The 17,947-nt window shown below is 43.3% G+C and overlaps 1 protein-coding gene across 1 annotated transcript in view; it reads left to right on the top strand.

The window, feature by feature from the left end:
* BCL11A (BAF chromatin remodeling complex subunit BCL11A) overlaps positions 1–17,736 on the top strand; it is a 99,307-nt gene extending 81,571 nt beyond the window's left edge. The window contains 4 exon segments of the mRNA XM_037806595.1: positions 1,934–2,035; positions 7,451–8,034; positions 8,036–9,194; positions 17,222–17,736. Of these exon segments, the coding sequence (XP_037662523.1) occupies positions 1,934–2,035; positions 7,451–8,034; positions 8,036–9,194; positions 17,222–17,313 (1,937 nt within the window). The 3' untranslated portion in view covers positions 17,314–17,736.
* The last annotated feature ends 211 nt before the right edge of the window (positions 17,737–17,947 follow it).

The raw sequence follows: 17,947 nt of genomic DNA on the forward strand, positions 1-17,947 counted from the left end.
ATGTTTTTTACAACTCAGAAGACAACCAAACAAAAACCCCAGGATACCAGGTACTCAGTCTTATCCATATGAGACGCAGCTTTGTCCTGTGGCCTGGCATGATGAGAACTGGTCCAGGCTGCTCAGCGGCTGCCACCGCAGCTCAGCTTGCCTGGAGGATGGGTTTGTAGAAGAGTTTGCCAACCAAGAGATACATGCAAGAAGCTCGCCTGGATTAAGTTAACAGTTCCATTTCTTGCTGGAGCCTAATTGAAGCATCTCAGGCTTCTTCTCCTAGAATAAGTGTCAGGGAATTTGGAAGGGCCCAAGTATCTTCTTTTTATGCTGGGGTCACAGAGAGAACCTCAGTTGTGTGGATTTCCAAAGAAAAGGATTTTAGTCTTGGCAGCAAGCAAACAATACAACTCTGACGCAAGAGCAAGTGCAAAAACGGAGCTTCAGATTTCTTGTTGAAAATTCTTATTAATAAATCTGTAGTTAATTTCACCGCACATTCTCAATTCATTTAACATAAACAGTGAGATGAAGACATACTTGGTTTTGGTGTTTAAGTCCCGTTTCCCCCTTTGGTTGGTTCATTTTGTGATTTTATTTTGTTTTGGGTTGGGAGGAGGAAATGGCCCTATAGATGGTCTCAGCCCTCCCCCTTTGCAGGGCTGGTAACAACAGATCTACCCTATCTGGATGAGAGCTTCCACGAGAACGCACCAGGCTCCTCACGAAAGGGAACCTTGTCCCAACTGCCCTGGCTGTACGTGGCAGTGTGGTCTATGTGAGGAGAACAGGGTGGATTTTACACTCAGGATGCGCTATCCTAGAGTATAACAACAGCACTTTTAAGTGCTCTTAATATTAAGCTAATGGGAAACATATTCTGTTTATTCACCATCAAAGTCTGTTTTTCTTCTCTCCCATGACCTCCAATCATCACAAACGCCAAACCTCTAGAACACGCTGAGCATCTCCTACTCCGTCTCCTCCATTCTGTCTCAAGGTTGACATCTATGTGGTTAGTTACTTGGAACCTACTGCACAAACCGTATAATCCCCAAGTGGCACAAACCAAAGATTTCTTTTCTTACAAAAGTCTCAGTGCTACATTTACTGCTAGATTTCTATTTGTTAGTCTGAAAAGCCAGTTTTTCCTCTCCAGAACACAACAGAGTGCTATAGAATGGATAAGGGGAGCCACTTTTTCTGGGTGCTGCTATTCATGAAATGCTGGTTCTTTCCAAGTCACTTCATGGCATGAGTCCTCACCCTCAAGGTGGGGGGCTTGGTTAAAGTTATTTTAGCCCCAAAAGTTTATTGCCTGCTACTTTGTTGTGAGAAGCCGTGCCTCCATTGGTAGGATCCTGCAGTGTGGCCCACCCAAGACTAAAATACCTGAGGCTTCCCTGCCACTGAGGATCCTACCAAATACAGCAGGAGAAGGATGGGTGGAGTCGGGGGAGGGAGGGCAAAGTGGGACTCTGTGCAGTAAGAAATTCCCTTATTCCTTATTAGCATATTGCTTTTTGCTTGGGCTTGTCTGGATAGTAAAGTAAAACATATACATGGAAACCAGCCTTGCAGATAAGCCCCCCATTTTTCCAGTCTACCCATGATTTTACCAATTTTTCCCCTTGCTGTTTACTCATCTCTTACCATTAGAAAACAATCAAATGACAACAAATAAAAATCAAATGAACCAAACAACTTCCTCATACCTGAAACCAATTCCTTGTATCAAAAAAGACCAAAAGACAAAAAACAGAACAAAACGGTGGGCAATAGCTCACTACTGTTCTTTTGTCACAGGCCCTGGGCCTGTTAACTATCTGCAAGGCTGTTGTAATGATGTTAATCTACTTCAATGCAATTGAAATGTGATATCCTGTTACGATGCACATTGTTCATAGCTTTAGTACTTGATTTTGGATTTCTTTCACAGATAAACTTCTGCACTGGAGGGGCCTCTCCTCCCCTCGTTCTGCACACGGAGCTCTAATCCCCACGCCTGGCATGAGTGCAGACTATGCCCCGCAGGGTATTTGTAAGTTGAGCATTATTTCTTCTTCAAATGTCTGTGTGTATAGAGATGAGTGTTTCTGTAAATTACTCTTACTTTTTAAGTACTGAAGGGAGTTACTTCCAAAATAGATTGGCACCCACATGCATATTATCCCATTACTCATTTGGCACCCACTCCACCACTCCACTCAACCCCATCAGTGACTTTTCCCCTCCCCTTTTTTCTTTCTTTCCAAACTGAAAGCATGGAGCTGACAGCGGTTTGTCCCTGCAGTCTTCTCCCCCAGGTCTTGTCTGGCTCCAAAGCTGGTGACCAGACACGGACACATCTGTACATTCACAGGGTCCATTTTATTGCTAAATGACCTGCTGGCTCATTAGGACTCTAAATTTAATCCATTGCATACATCTTTGACCAGAGGCCAGAACCAAAGGAGGGATACACCTTAATTATTCAGCTTAGAGTTACTCCAGAATTATTCTAATGCATTTAATTTATATATGCATCTACATGCGTATTTAAACATGATGCATTTTATATACATGGCATATTATATATGTGTGTACATATATGTGCATACATATCTATATGTACACATAAGTACACACACATATAATTTCCATTTATTTTCCCACCAGTTTTAGAAAAATCACAGCAGTGTTGTCCAACTTCAAGGTCTTCTACCACCACCACCACCACCACCACCATGATTCATTTACTTGTTCAAGTCAACGTTTATATTGGGGAACATTGAATGAAAGTTAGATTTGTATGTTTATAAAACTGTTTTTGAAAGATGTTGTTTTAGAAAGTAATGATTTGCTTCCTTATGTAGGAATGAATGTTATGAGTCATGCCTGGCTAAAAAGCGGGGTGAGGTGGGGAGGGATGGATTCTACCCTGAACACAAAAAAAGCAGATTCAGGGAAAAAAAAAGGTGACATCAGATTTTTTATTTAAGGAAAGTTTCTTTTATTTTGAAAGTAATTGAGAAATAACCTGCTGTGGAATGGCAAAAAGAAAGGAAAGTGTCCTGGGAAGAGAAGACCAAAGAGCAAGGGGTAAAGTTGAGGCTATACAGGGGGCTGTTTTGAGATGGGAGGTAAACTAGACAATAACCCTCTTGCGAATAGTGTCTGCAGGGCAGGGCATGCACCCTGAGACCAAATTCAAAGCCAGTTGTTTATTTTTGTTAACTCCTAGGTAATCTTAGGTAACAAAGAGTTACTGTGTAAATTTCACAAGCCTCCCGTCCTGAGAGCTGGCTGGTGCAGGGGTTAAAAGCGTCTCATCTGCACTATCCCCCCCTCCCCCGCCCCACCCCCGCGTCCCTCCAAGTTGGGCCCCAGTCTGAGTTAGGTCACAGATTGCAGAAGGTTTAGGGGGTTGGCCTCACGGGTTCGAGTCCTTACATGCTGGCTGGGTGGGGAGAGTTCTCCTGGTTTTGCTGGGAGTGCCTGGGGCCCCGCACTTGGCTCTGGGAAGAAGCCACTGTTGGAGAGGAGGAAAAGAAGGGAGTGGGGCAGCTGAGAGGAGGGTGGAGTTGAGAGTCCAAGAGCTGCTTGTCCGGGAAACAGTTTCATTCTCTCTCTTCTGCTTGGTCTTCCTGAGGGCACTGAGTTTGATTTGATGGGAGGGAAACTAGGAGTCTGGTACGATCTCCTGACTTCTCCCCCTCCCCTCAGAGGGAGGGTGCCTAGTTTGACCGTGCCCATGCTGGCAAGACCAGTTTAGGAGCGACCAGAACAAGGTATGTGGAAATGAGTTGTGGGGTTCCAGAAAGTTCTCTAGCAAAGCTGACCTCCCCATTCCCACCCCACTCAGCTGCATTAACCAGCTGCCCTTGGCTTTCAGAGCACTTGGCATTTATCTGTGGTGCCCCCCTGCCTGTGGAGCAGTCACATGACTTATAATCTCCCCCCTCACCCCGCCTTCTGTAACCAGGGCCTCCTTTCCCAATGGGCTAAGGCCTGGATTCAGACCTTCCCCCGGAAGCCGTCTGGGCCTATAATGTGGTTCGTCATTACTTCCGGTAATTAATCAAGCCTGGTAGTAATGAAAACTCACATGCATGTTGTACCTGATAGTTTACAGAGAGCTTTTATATACTTCCTCCTGAGTCTCGCAATTCTTCTAAGTACTGCATCTTCATTCATTCTACAGATGGAAGACCTGAGGCTCAGAAAAATTAAATGACTGTCCCAGAATCACCCAGCCTAGTAGAGAGCAGGGCCGAGATTCCTCCCCCAGACCTCCTTGTTCTAAATCCTGAGGCTTAGACCCTGTGATTTTTCAGCGTTGGTGACAAACGAGAGATGGGGTCTTTCTTTCCCATAAAATAAAATAAAATAAAATAAAATAAAATAAAATAAAGCCAGTGGGTGGGCTAATAGCTGATTTTAACCCTTTCAATGCCCTGAGTTCCCTAGGCTTGGGGGCCGGGTCTCAGTTTATTGCTCTAAATGAAAAAAATCTCCATGAATGCCCAATGAGGCTCTCAAATCGAGAAGCTGATTTTCATCAGAGTAAATGAAGAATATTATTATATTTTACACGTCAATAAATCAATGTCGCCCTAATTTTGCCACGCAGGAAATCAATTCTGGTCTTTCTAAACCATCAAAGATGTTATGAACAAAGTAATTTCACAAATTATGGCAAGTAACACGTTTATTGATGGCTGCAGTTTAGGAATTTAGAATCTGTGAGCACTGTAATATAATACGTTGCACTGGCATGAGCTGAGTGAAATACAGATTATATGGTGAAACCGTAATGCATCATTTGCTATTAGTGGACTGGTAATAATTACCAGTTTCAAAGCAGCTCTTTCCATGTAATCTTTAGTCTCAATCGTAACAGCCCTTCTCATTGACATTATGATTACACTAGCTGCCCTCACGATCTAGAATATCTAGTTGATGGGAATACTAAAATGCGATAGTGAAAACTGTATGTTGTTTGCTCATTATAAGATAAAATGCCATTTTCTCTGACCTGCCGTACGTGAGAGAGGGGAAGGTGACATCACAATGTTAACAGACTGGAGGATGATCACATAACTGGCCCCGAAAAAAAGGAATTTAGGAAGCGCAGGGCAGCAAAATAAAATGCACTTTTTTTCGCTTAAGCCTTTTTGTGAGGATACAGACGAGACCCCTGATGGAAGGCTGGATGCCAAGGGCTTTGGTATTTATCAGTGGCTGCCTTCACTGTGCAGGCAAAATCAGCATCACTAATTATGGGTCCAGACCGAGGTCTCAATAGAATATTCTAAGATTCAATATGATTTTAAGGCATTTGGAGTGATGAAAGTGTTAAGGACTTGCTTCAGCTGATGAATCTCCTTCCTACTTACCCAATTCAGATTGTCAGGCTAAACGTGTGATAATAACGCAAAGTCTTGGAGAGGCAAAAGAGAAAACCCCAGAGGGTCACGGGAGTTGGAACTAGATAGAATTTTTCCTGCTTATTTGGGACCCAAGTCATTGTTCAACAACAACCAAAAATGATGAAAATACACTCAATGATGCTTTTTATTTCCCTTTGAAGAGAGGAGGCAAACAAAAACAGGCAGATAATGTGATATTAATGTCAGCATTTTCTTTCAAAATCTTTCTGCTTTTTTTTCCCCTTCCACATTAGGCAAATGTTTGAAACCTAATTTTGGTATCTTATCATCTAATCTTGTTAAAGAGATTTACCCAGGAGTGGGCTATATTGAGTGAGATTATAAATGCATTGGGCAGTAAATTACAAGGTCAGGGCAGGAGTCCATTACTGCGGACGAGTGCTTGAGCAAGGCTGGCATGTTTTGGAGCTCCTGTTTGGGGCTCCCGAGAAGACCCCGCCAGCTTTTCTTTCTGACTTTCTAAGTGGAGGAATCATATAATTGATTAATTCCTCATCCCCTCTGTATAGTTCCATGGCGAATGTTTCTCCCTTTTAAAAAGTTACTGACGAAACACTAGCTGTGTGGCCTTAAGGAATTCCTCTTGCCCCTTTTATTAGGGGGTGGGGTGGGGTGGGAAAGTTTCTTTCCATTTGTATTTTATATACTCTCTTTTTCGGAATCCGGGGGAAGTTACCCATTTTTCTCATCCTTGTCTTTCGGCTACCACCGTTTGTGCCCTTCTTAATGGTACAGTTGACTGGTAAACTGTTGGTTAGTTATTCCCTTGGTGTATATGTATTTTTTAAATTTAGCTATCTCCAAAAATAAATGATTGCAAAATCAAGTTGGCCCCTCTTTGCCAAAGTGGCATTTACTGCTCTCGGGTTCTTTTCAGCAAAAGAGAAATAATGTGACTTACGCAGGGCCCCTCTCCAGACGGCTTGGCTACTGGCCAAAGAGTTGACTAGCTGAACTGTATCTTTCTGTTTCCTTCTCAACTGGAGCTGAGTCTCAGCCGAGGGCGCAGGATGTTGTATAATTTGGTTCACGTTGTTAGCCTCTCAAAGTAATGAGGAGGAGGGTAGTGTAGCATTCCTCAGCCTGCTGCCTTGTCGTGGTGCTGCTGTTGAAACTGTTCTTTAGACTAGGATTGCCGTGTCTGCCTAAGTTGGCGCTAGCCACTCTTCCCAGCTTCTCTCAGAGTTGTGTTTGCTTGACTGCGGTACAATTCCTAATGACTTGATAACGGACTGAAATAATTTTTCTTTTGAGATTTTTCACAGCATCCCTTGAGATAAAAAAGGGGACTCCTCCAGTGGGGTATTGTGGAACCAGAATTGGGACTCACTGATCCTCACAGGCTGGGTATATGAGACTGTCGCTAGTCTCTCTTCCAAGGAATTATTTTATGAGTGCTGTCTCATTCTTAACAACACCTACAATTAGTGTGTTTCCGGCTAAGATTAAAAGCATTCCTAGGGAGATAGTGAACTGCAGTGAGTTGAGCTTCTCCCCTTTTCTGAAGGCGCTTCGAAATGATGGTCCATTTAGAAAGTTCATCTGCCCCTCGGGAGGTGGGGAATACAGTGACAGCATTTTAGGGCGCAGAAACGTTTCCCTTACGTCACCTTCTCCAAAGCCCTCATTTAACAGACAGGAAAACGGAGGCAGAGAGAGATGACGTGGCTTGCCCCAAACCACAGCTGCTGAAAGATCGGAAAGTCCAGAAGTTTGCTGACGTTGCCTAGCATGTAGCGACCCTCATTTCCAAGCTCGAATTGGTCTAGGTTGTTCTGCCTTGGAGATGGGAGTTAAAAGTTCTTCGAGCTTAATGGCAGGAAGACTGAGTCAAGAAAGATCTCTTGGGCACCAACTGCCAGATGTGTGCGGCACCGTCTAGGCACAGGGCATCTCTCCGAGAGGGCCCAGGCCTGGGGGATGGGGGGTGGGGGCAGGGAAGGCTGTGGTGGAACATGAAGAAACAATTGCTGATGCCCACCGTGGTGATTAAACATTGATGTTGGTGTTGTATTATTTTGCAGGTAAAGATGAGCCCAGCAGCTACACATGTACAACTTGCAAACAGCCATTCACCAGTGCATGGTTTCTCTTGCAACACGCACAGAACACTCATGGATTAAGAATCTACTTAGAAAGCGAACACGGAAGTCCCCTGACCCCGCGGGTTGGTATCCCTTCAGGACTAGGTGCAGAATGTCCTTCCCAGCCACCTCTCCATGGGATTCATATTGCAGACAATAACCCCTTTAACCTGCTAAGAATACCAGGATCGGTATCGAGAGAGGCTTCGGGCCTGGCAGAAGGGCGCTTTCCACCCACTCCCCCCCTGTTTAGTCCACCGCCGCGACATCACTTGGACCCCCACCGCATAGAGCGCCTGGGGGCAGAAGAGATGGCCCTGGCCACCCATCACCCGAGTGCCTTTGACAGGGTGCTGCGGTTGAATCCAATGGCTATGGAGCCTCCCGCCATGGATTTCTCTAGGAGACTTAGAGAGCTGGCAGGGAACACGTCTAGCCCACCGCTGTCCCCAGGCCGGCCCAGCCCTATGCAAAGGTTACTGCAACCATTCCAGCCAGGTAGCAAGCCGCCCTTCCTGGCGACGCCCCCCCCTCCCTCCTCTGCAGTCCGCCCCTCCTCCCTCCCAGCCCCCGGTCAAGTCCAAGTCATGCGAGTTCTGCGGCAAGACGTTCAAATTTCAGAGCAACCTGGTGGTGCACCGGCGCAGCCACACGGGCGAGAAGCCCTACAAGTGCAACCTGTGCGACCACGCGTGCACGCAGGCCAGCAAGCTGAAGCGCCACATGAAGACGCACATGCACAAGTCGTCCCCCATGACGGTCAAGTCCGACGACGGCCTCTCCACCGCCAGCTCCCCGGAGCCCGGCACCAGCGACCTGGTGGGCAGCGCCAGCAGCGCGCTCAAGTCCGTGGTGGCCAAGTTCAAGAGCGAGAACGACCCCAACCTGATCCCGGAGAACGGGGACGAGGAGGAAGAGGAGGACGACGAGGAAGAGGAGGAAGAGGAGGAAGAGGAGGAGGAGGAGCTGACGGAGAGCGAGAGGGTGGACTACGGCTTCGGGCTGAGCCTGGAGGCGGCCCGCCACCACGAGAACAGCTCGCGGGGCGCGGTCGTGGGCGTGGGCGACGAGGGCCGCGCCCTGCCCGACGTCATGCAGGGCATGGTGCTCAGCTCCATGCAGCACTTCAGCGAGGCCTTCCACCAGGTCCTGGGCGAGAAGCATAAGCGCGGCCACCTGGCCGAGGCCGAGGGCCACAGGGACACTTGCGACGAAGACTCGGTGGCCGGCGAGTCGGACCGCATAGACGATGGCACTGTTAACGGCCGCGGCTGCTCCCCGGGCGAGTCGGCCTCGGGGGGCCTGTCCAAAAAGCTGCTGCTGGGCAGCCCCAGCTCGCTGAGCCCCTTCTCCAAGCGCATCAAGCTCGAGAAGGAGTTCGACCTGCCCCCGGCCGCGATGCCCAACACGGAGAACGTGTACTCGCAGTGGCTCGCCGGCTACGCGGCTTCCAGGCAGCTCAAAGATCCCTTCCTCAGCTTCGGAGACTCCAGACAATCGCCTTTCGCCTCCTCGTCGGAGCACTCGTCGGAGAACGGGAGCTTGCGCTTCTCCACGCCGCCCGGGGAGCTGGACGGAGGGATCTCGGGGCGCAGCGGCACGGGAAGTGGAGGGAGCACGCCCCATATTAGTGGTCCGGGCCCGGGCAGGCCCAGCTCAAAAGAGGGCAGACGCAGCGACACTTGTGAGTACTGTGGGAAAGTCTTCAAGAACTGTAGCAATCTCACTGTCCACAGGAGAAGCCACACGGGCGAAAGGCCTTATAAATGCGAGCTGTGCAACTATGCCTGTGCCCAGAGTAGCAAGCTCACCAGGCACATGAAAACGCATGGCCAGGTGGGGAAGGACGTTTACAAATGTGAAATTTGTAAGATGCCTTTTAGCGTGTACAGTACCCTGGAGAAACACATGAAAAAATGGCACAGTGATCGAGTGTTGAATAATGAGATAAAAACTGAATAGAGGTATATTAATACCCTTCCCTCACTCCCCACCTGATATTCCTCCTTTTCACCACCCCCTGCCTTCCCCATCGCCCTCCAGCCCTGCTCCCTCTAGGATTTTTTTCTAGACCCATGTGATTTAAACAGACAAACAAACAAAAACAGAAATAACGGAAGCTAAGAATATGAGAGTGCTTGTCACCAGCACACCTTTTTTTTTTCTTTTTTTCTTTTTTTCTTTTTATTTCCTTATGTTCTCACCGTTTGAATGCATGATCTGTATGGGGCAATACTATTGCATTTTACGCAAACTTTGAGCCTTTCTCTTGTGCAATAATTTACATGTTGTTTATGTTTTTTTTTTTTTAAACTTAGACAGCATGTATGGTATGTTATGGCTATTTTAAATTGTCCCCGATTCGTTGCTGAGCAAACATGTTGCTGTTTTCAGTTCCGTTCTGCGAGAGAAAAAGAGAGAGAGAGAGAAAAAGACCATGCTGCATACATTCTGTAATACATATCATGTACAGTTTTATTTTATAACGTGAGGAGGGAAAACAGTCTTTGGATTAACCCTCTATGGACAGAATAAAGAGCACTGAAAAAAAAACACGAAACCTCTACTAGCTAGATGTCTGTCTCTAAAGGGTTAAATGTATCAATTGGAGAGGAAAAAAGACCTTGAATTGACAAATTAACAGAAAAACAAAGCAAGTTTATTCTGTCATTTGGTTTTAAAATATGAGTGCCTTGGATCAATTAAAACCACATTGATGGTTCTTTCTATTTGTTATAAACTTGTAGCTTAATTCAACATTGGGAGAGGTAATAAACCTTAGGACCTAGCATGTAATTCTATATTGTATTTCTCACAACGATGGCTACCTAAAAATATATGACCCATTATGTCCTAGTTAATCATCATTTTCCCTTTAGTTTAATTTCTTAAATGAAACTGATTATACCAGTATAAAAGCTATTTTGCTCCTGTTGAGAGCTTAAAAGAAATGGGCTGTTTTGCCCAAAGTTTTATTTTTTTTAGGCGACAATTAAATTGAATGTGCAACGTGCAAAATCCCTGAAACACGATTAAATACATTAACAAAGAATTCATTTTATGAAGATACTTGTTTTAAATAATTTCTTTAAAAGAATAATTCTGGCACTAAAAGAAATAGATCCAGATCCACTTGGTTGTCAAATGGACAATCAAATAATAAACTTTAAGACCTTATATACCATATTTAAAAAGAAGAGGCTGACAATAAGGTTTGACCAAGAGTAACAGAGGAAAAAGATACGTGATTTATTAGCACAACATGGTACTATTTGCCATTATAGACTAGAACAGCTGTATAAGCTAATATTGATACAATGATGATTAACTATGAATTCTTAAGACTTGCATTTAAATGTGACATTCTTAAAAAAGAAGAGAAAGAATTTTAAGAGTAGCAGTATATATGTCTGTGCTCCCTAAAAGTTGTACTTCATTTCTTTTCCATACACTGTGTGCTATTTGTGTTAACATGGAAGAGGATTCATTGTTTTTATTTTTATTTTTTTAATTTTTTCCTTTTTATTAAGCTAGCATCTGCCCCAGTTGGTGTTCAAATAGCACTTGACTCTGCCTGTGATGTCTGTATCTTTTCTCTAATCAGAGATACAGAGGTTGAGTATAAAATAAACCTGCTCAGATAGGACAATTAAGTGCACTGTACAATTTTCCCAGTTTACAGGTCTATACTTAAGGGAAAAGTTGCAAGAATGCTGAAAAAAAAAAATTGAACACAATCTCATTGATGAGCATTTAAAAAAACTAAAAAAACTTTGCCAGCCATTTACTTGACTAATGAGCTTACTTACTTGGACGCAACATTGCAAGCGCTGTGAATGGAAACAGAATACACTTAACATAGAAATGAATGATTGCTTTCACTTCTACAGTGCAAGGAATTTTTTTGTACAAAACTTTTTTAAATATAAATGTTAAGAAAAAAATTTTTTTAAAAAACACTTCATTATGTTTAGGGGGGAACTGCATTTTAGGGTTCCATTGTCTTGGAGGTGTTACAAGACTTGTTATCCATTTAAAAATGGTAGTGGAAATTCTATGCCTTGGATACACACTGCTCTTCAGGTTGTAAAAAAAAAAAAACATACATTGGGGAAAGGTTTAAGATTATATAGTACTTAAATATAGGAAAATGCACACTCATGTTGATTCCTATGCTAAAACACATTTATGGTCTTTTTTTCTGTATTTCTAGAATGGTATTTGAATTAAATGTTCATCTAGTGTTAGGCACTATAGTATTTATATCGAAGCTTGTATTTTTAACTGTTGCTTGTTCTCTTAAAAGGTATCAATGTACCTTTTTTGGTAGTGGAAAACAAAAGACAGGCTGCCACAGTATATTTTTTTAATTTGGCAGGATAATATAGTGCAAATTATTTGTATGCTTCAAAAAAAGAAAAAGAAAAAGAGAGAGAGACAAAAAAAAAGTGTGACATTGTACAGATGAGAAGCCATATAATGGCGGTTTGGGGGAGCCTGTTAGAATGTCACACGAATGGCTGTCATAGGGATTGTACATATCCTTTTTTGTTCCTTTTTCTTGCTGCCATACTGTATGCAGTACTGCAAGCTAATAACGTTGGTTTGTTATGTAGTGTGCTTTTTGTCCCTTTCCTTCTATCACCCTACATTCCAGCATCTTACCTTCATATGCAGTAAAAGAAAGAAAGAAAAAAAAAAGAAAAAAAAAAACCAACAACGTTTTGCAGTTTTTTTCATTGCCAAAAACTAAATGGTGCTTTATATTTAGATTGGAAAGAATTTCATATGCAAAGCATATTAAAGAGAAAGCCCGCTTTAGTCAATACTTTTTTGTAAATGGCAATGCAGAATATTTTGTTATTGGCCTTTTCTATTCCTGTAATGAAAGCTGTTTGTCGTAACTTGAAATTTTATCTTTTACTATGGGAGTCACTATTTATTATTGCTTATGTGCCCTGTTCAAAACAGAGGCACTTAATTTGATCTTTTATTTTTCTTTGTTTTTATTTTTTTTTTATTTGGATGACCAAAGGTCATTACAACCTGGCTTTTTATTGTATTTGTTTCTGGTCTTTGTTAAGTTCTATTGGAAAAACCACTGTCTGTGTTTTTTGGCAGTTGTCTGCATTAACCTGTTCATACACCCATTTTGTCCCTTTATTGAAAAAAAATAAAAAAAATTAAAGTACACAATGTAAGCTTCTTGTGTCCTCATTTGACACACTCTGTAAATTACTTTCAAGAAAATAATAACAGGTTTTAAGAGAAGGCCAGTCAGTCTTTTTCAGGATTATTTCTATGGGCATTTTGATGCATGTATTATACCCTGAAGGAACATAAAGTACTTGCTATATTAAAATAGACACATCTCAGACCATGGAAATAGTTTGCAGGCTTTACAGTTCTAGAATAATTTTCAAGAAATGAAAGATGTTTTTCAGTCTGATGATAAAAACTTTCCCTCCATCTCTTAGCAGTAGTCCGTTCAGACATAAATGAAAAACTTGCGGTAGTAGCATCTTAAACTCTTACTTCCTTTGGATTTTTTTCCTGTTCTGGTTGTCTAAAAGTTCTTTTCCATTTTCCCATTCCTGCCCTATCTTAGAACATAATGTGAGATAGGTTTTGAAAAATCAGTCCTCTAGTCTCCACATTAAGAGTCTTTCTTCATAACAAAAATAAGCCTTCTCCCCAATTCTAAAAATCCAGAACCGAAGGCATCAGGTTAAAAAAAAAAAAAAAAAGCAATCAGGAGTTTAGACAGATGTGGCCTAACCTGTGGACTCAGCCACTGGTTTCCTGAGTTGTATGGTGTTGTACCTTGTGATTCTAAGGCCCCCCCAGGAACCCTAGGTTCAACAGATGTTTTCATTGGGTCTTCCCTGTAAACGGAGGCTGGGAATACCTGCCAGTTATCTTTTGACCAATCAGCAAGTTTGTGAAATTACGCAAGCATCGTTTTTGCAAAACAAGTTAGGTCTTTTTAAACATCTCCTCAGAGATCCATGTTGTCAGTTTTACAAATACTGCATGTTACAGCATCTCTTTGCTTTATAAAACACCTACCTCTGTTATATCGTCTCCCTGTTCCCAGTGCAGATGAATGGATATGACATTGTTCTTACTTTTGTAAAAACCAAAACAAAATCTGTTCCGTTGTCTTCCTGTGGTAGAAATTTTTGTTGCTCAGTTCCTATGCCCTAGTGCCTGTTAGGTGGCCTTTTCATGTGATGCCTTTTATCTGAGGCAAGAATAGTTATATCTTTCTAAAATACAAAGTAGGCATTTTTTTTCAAAGCCAGTTTGAGTGGGGAATAGAAAGTGGGGACAGAGAGGAATCAGGTAAGAGATGGGATGTGGAGAGCAGTGTACAGGAGCCGCAATGGGGTTAGGGGTGAGAGGGGCGGTGGTACCTTGGAAAACTTGATTATTGTCGGTGAACTGAGAGAAGAGGTAGTTGTTTTAGGTTAGGTTACTTCAAAACTGAATCTAAGCTGCTGTCCAAGACAGATAAAAATATTCACCGGTGCCATGGTTTTAGATGTGGTGACTTCTGCTTCACCATGTTAGATGGCCAGAAAACCCCTGTGTGTCCCTATTACTGTTTTATTATGAGCCATGAGAGCAGCTGTACAGGCTTTGTATACAGTATTCATTTTAATTTCTCAGGATATGATGCTCTTAGTGTAATTAAGTTTTGCATTCTGACAATTAAAGGTGGATGCTATATACTCGTATACTCACATTTTGTAAATCAAATGGGGAGTGAGGAGGGGTGCAAACATCTGGTGATAAATCACAGATTATGTTTGATTTACATGGTCCCGGAGTTAAATAAATTCATTGGAAGACAGATTCTTCAGATTGCTTAGTCTCCTGACTTATTGAAGCCTCTTATAAAATATTATTTCTGAAGCTGAGTGAACAATAGAAACAAGAAAACCTAGCCAACAAGCATATAACTTATAAATGACATCTTGTACCTGGAACCCTAAAATTAAAAATCTTGGTATAAAATAACATAAAAGAACATTTCCAATAGTAGGATGAATTCATGATATTATTTTAAAAATGAGGAATGCTTAACATTTTTTAGCACTCAGATAAGTTTTTGTGACCCTCCTGATGTGTGCTGATGCAGTGTTCTCTACGTACCTGAACTCCTGATGCTTAAAAGGTTCCTTTTTTTAAAATCTACATTTTGAAAACATTTGAATGAACAGGAATACAGCAAATACTATCTCTCACAGATTTTAACCCAGAAACTCTTCTAGTGCACGTACGACCTCCTTCCAGAAACCACTTACTATCTGCTCTTTGTTTCGGGCCTACTAAAGGACTGGAAACAACACATTTTAAAGGTTGCTAAGAAGTGAGGTGAACACACAGTTCTGCGTTTGTACTAGTGATGTCAGGAAGTGTGAAGTAGTAGAGTTTTTCCCAGGGCATTTTGTGAATATAACTGTTTATTTAAACACTATTTTTGTATATGCAATAAGTACATATTGTGTATATTCATAATGCTTGAAGTGAGAATTTGGCAGGAAGTTGGGGGGTTAGATATCGCAATTGGAGAAATAAGGAAATGGGTGATTTGTTCACAGACACTGAAAGTTTGCTAAAAGGTACTGGGATTATTTCAAGCTTTCCTGAAAGGAGTTGGGACGCCTCAGGCCCCATCCTGTCCTGCTTCAAGCACTTAACTCAGTGAGGGAGGAAATACAGTGTTTTCTTTTTTAAAGTCCCTTCCCCTCTTCATACATACACAAACGTGATTTCTTGCGACTGTGTTGTAACTGTGTGTTCTCCATTATGATTCTGTTTGCCATTGTCCCTGGGCCTGGTATGTTCGAGAATGTCCCCATCCCATTCTCTTTTTTCAGACAACTTCCCATTTAAATAATAATAAAAAAAAATTTGTGGGAATTTTGCCAGTATGATGATGGGATTGGCAGTGTTCTTTAAACCTGCTTAGAAAAATGGTTTTTTGTTTTTTGTTTTTTTTTAAAGACTGTTGGCTTTTAAAGGTATGAGCCACTTAGAAAAATCAGTGTCCCTTAAGACCCTGCAGCTTTCCCAATTAAGAATAAATGAACCCATTTTGAGAGAAATGGGACGTCAGAGCACATGACAGAACTGGGATTATGTACATTTATTCCAGGGCTGCTATAGCTACAAATTGTAGATGTGGGTTGTTGGATACGCACTTTTGCTTGCTGTCATCTTGTTATCCCATTAGCCCGCTGTTTCATTTACTAAAGCACATGGCCAGTGAATCGGCCTTTAGGGGGATGGGCTGTTTCTCTCTCTCTCTCTATTTCCCAGTGTCATCTGTTGTTGTGGGATGTGATTAAATTTTCCCTTCCAAATGGGAAAGGAGACCAGTACAGTTCACATGGGTCATTGTACTTAAGTACCTAAACTCGGTTGAATACAACTCAACGGTTGATCCAAATACTGTTACTCCTTTCTGTAAAGTGGCAAAGAGTATTTAAAGGGAGCAGATGTAGTAGGTCTTTTATAGAGACAGCAGAAATGGCAAATTAAGCAGTTTCCCCAAGTCTGTCCTCTAAAGCAGGACCCCTATTCAAGCCCCGCAGGAGGCTGTGCTTTTAAATGCCCCTGAACATGGTACCTGCCCATCCAGATGCTCTACATTGTCTGCTAGGGCTTTCGATATTGGTAGCAGGTCTGACAGAGCGGTTCGATTGGGGTACCAGCGGAAGGGTCCGCAACGACAGTGATTTAGGGCTGGACTGGGGTTGGGATTCCCCAGAGCCCACCTGGACACAGCAAGTCCCTCATCCAGGTCTCCACTGCTCGGGGTGGGGGTGGGGTGGGGGGTGCGTGAAAGCAGCTGAGCTCCAGACCCTGGGCCTCCTGCGGCGCCAAGTCAGGGGAGAGGAGGCCCCAAGCCCCTGCTTCGGGTCGCCATGGCAACGAGGCCTGGAATGCCACGGTGGTAGCCTCTCCTCCTCGGCACATCCGGACTCCCAGCTCTGCTGCTTCAAGTCAATGCACACAGCAAGGGAGGAAGCCCGGAGGAAGCCACCCACTCCCTCCTTCCCTTCACCATTGCCTTTCCCTCTTTCCAAAGCAGAAAAAGGAAGAGAAAACTGCATGTTTGAAAGAACCTCCAGGCAGTTTTGGGTGCAATTTGGGAGCAACTTATTTTGGGTTCTGGTTTTCTCCTCCGAGATTTGTTCGCCTCTTGTAAATCCTTGGCTGCTTTGACGTTGAACTTGATGACATTTCATGTTTTTGTTGTGCTGCTTTTTACATCAATTTTGGTTTTTTGTTTCCTTATAATTTTTATTATTTAAAAAAAAAATATCCCCTTCCCTCTCCCCCTTCCCCGTTCTCCTCAATCAAAGGACTGTTTCCTACAAGTTTTCTCAGTCGTAAGGGAAAGTGTTTCCCTCCAGATGTGTCCCGAGTTTATTAGGCCTCTCACATGTTGGGCAGGGCTGCCTGGGTCCTTTGGGGAAAGGAAGGGAGGGGGGCGTGGGAAGGTCACTCTGAGGTCAGGGGTCCTGGGGGTGAGGGAGGGAAATTGAGTTTGAAATCATGCTTAAGATGCCAGTGGCTCAACCTGTGGTGAATTTCAGTTATAATTTTGAAACGCTAGTTAGAGAACAGAAAAATCACTGGGCCAAGTCACACCTGTACTTTTTTTTCCTTCCTCCTCTGTCCCCAACCTCTTTCTAGGTTCTGCACACACCCCCATTCGGCGTAGTTCCCAGAGAGCTCAAGATGTGTGGCAGTTTTCGGATGGAAGCCCGAGAGCCCTTAAGTTCTGAGAAAATTTGAAGCCCCCGGGGGCGGGGTGGATGCTTTGCCTCCCAGCCGACTTGACTTCAGCGTGGTCTGTCATCTTGCTAGTTTGTGCTGTTTTCTGACAGTAGCCTCCAAGAAGCTGTTGTGGGAAGACAGAGTCCTGCAGAGTCCTTCCTGCCCGGGCCTGCAGGGCCATTTTATTTATATTTTTTAATAAAAAGTAAAAACTAAAAAACAGACCCACATTGGAACAGTGAATCCGTCCCGTGCAGAGGGCCCATGGGCTGTCCCAGCCCCGGGTGACATCCCGGCCCTTTTGGAACCAGCCAACCCAATTACCTGTATTGTGGAAATGAGCATGAGTCCCCAGCCCCTTGTTTCTATACATTCTATGTTGTCTTTTAAAAAGTGTGCTTAACATTGACACAATAAATGTTGGAGCTTTAGGTTGTGTTTGCTTGTTCTTTAATTTTTAATGCTTGTCCGACAATGCAGCTGGTGACGGCTTTGTATTTCTGTACCTGTTTCCTACAGACAACCGTTGGGTGGGTAGGAGGACCAGATTTGCAGAATGGGTAGGAGATGTAGACGGGGAAATAGGTTACTGCTCATCAGATGGCATAAATTTTCAAGGAGAATCTAAATGCAAAATGGGAA

The sequence above is a fragment of the Choloepus didactylus genome, chromosome 17 (genome assembly GCF_015220235.1).
Source record: "Choloepus didactylus isolate mChoDid1 chromosome 17, mChoDid1.pri, whole genome shotgun sequence".
In the NCBI taxonomy this organism is placed as follows: Eukaryota; Metazoa; Chordata; class Mammalia; order Pilosa; family Megalonychidae; genus Choloepus; species Choloepus didactylus.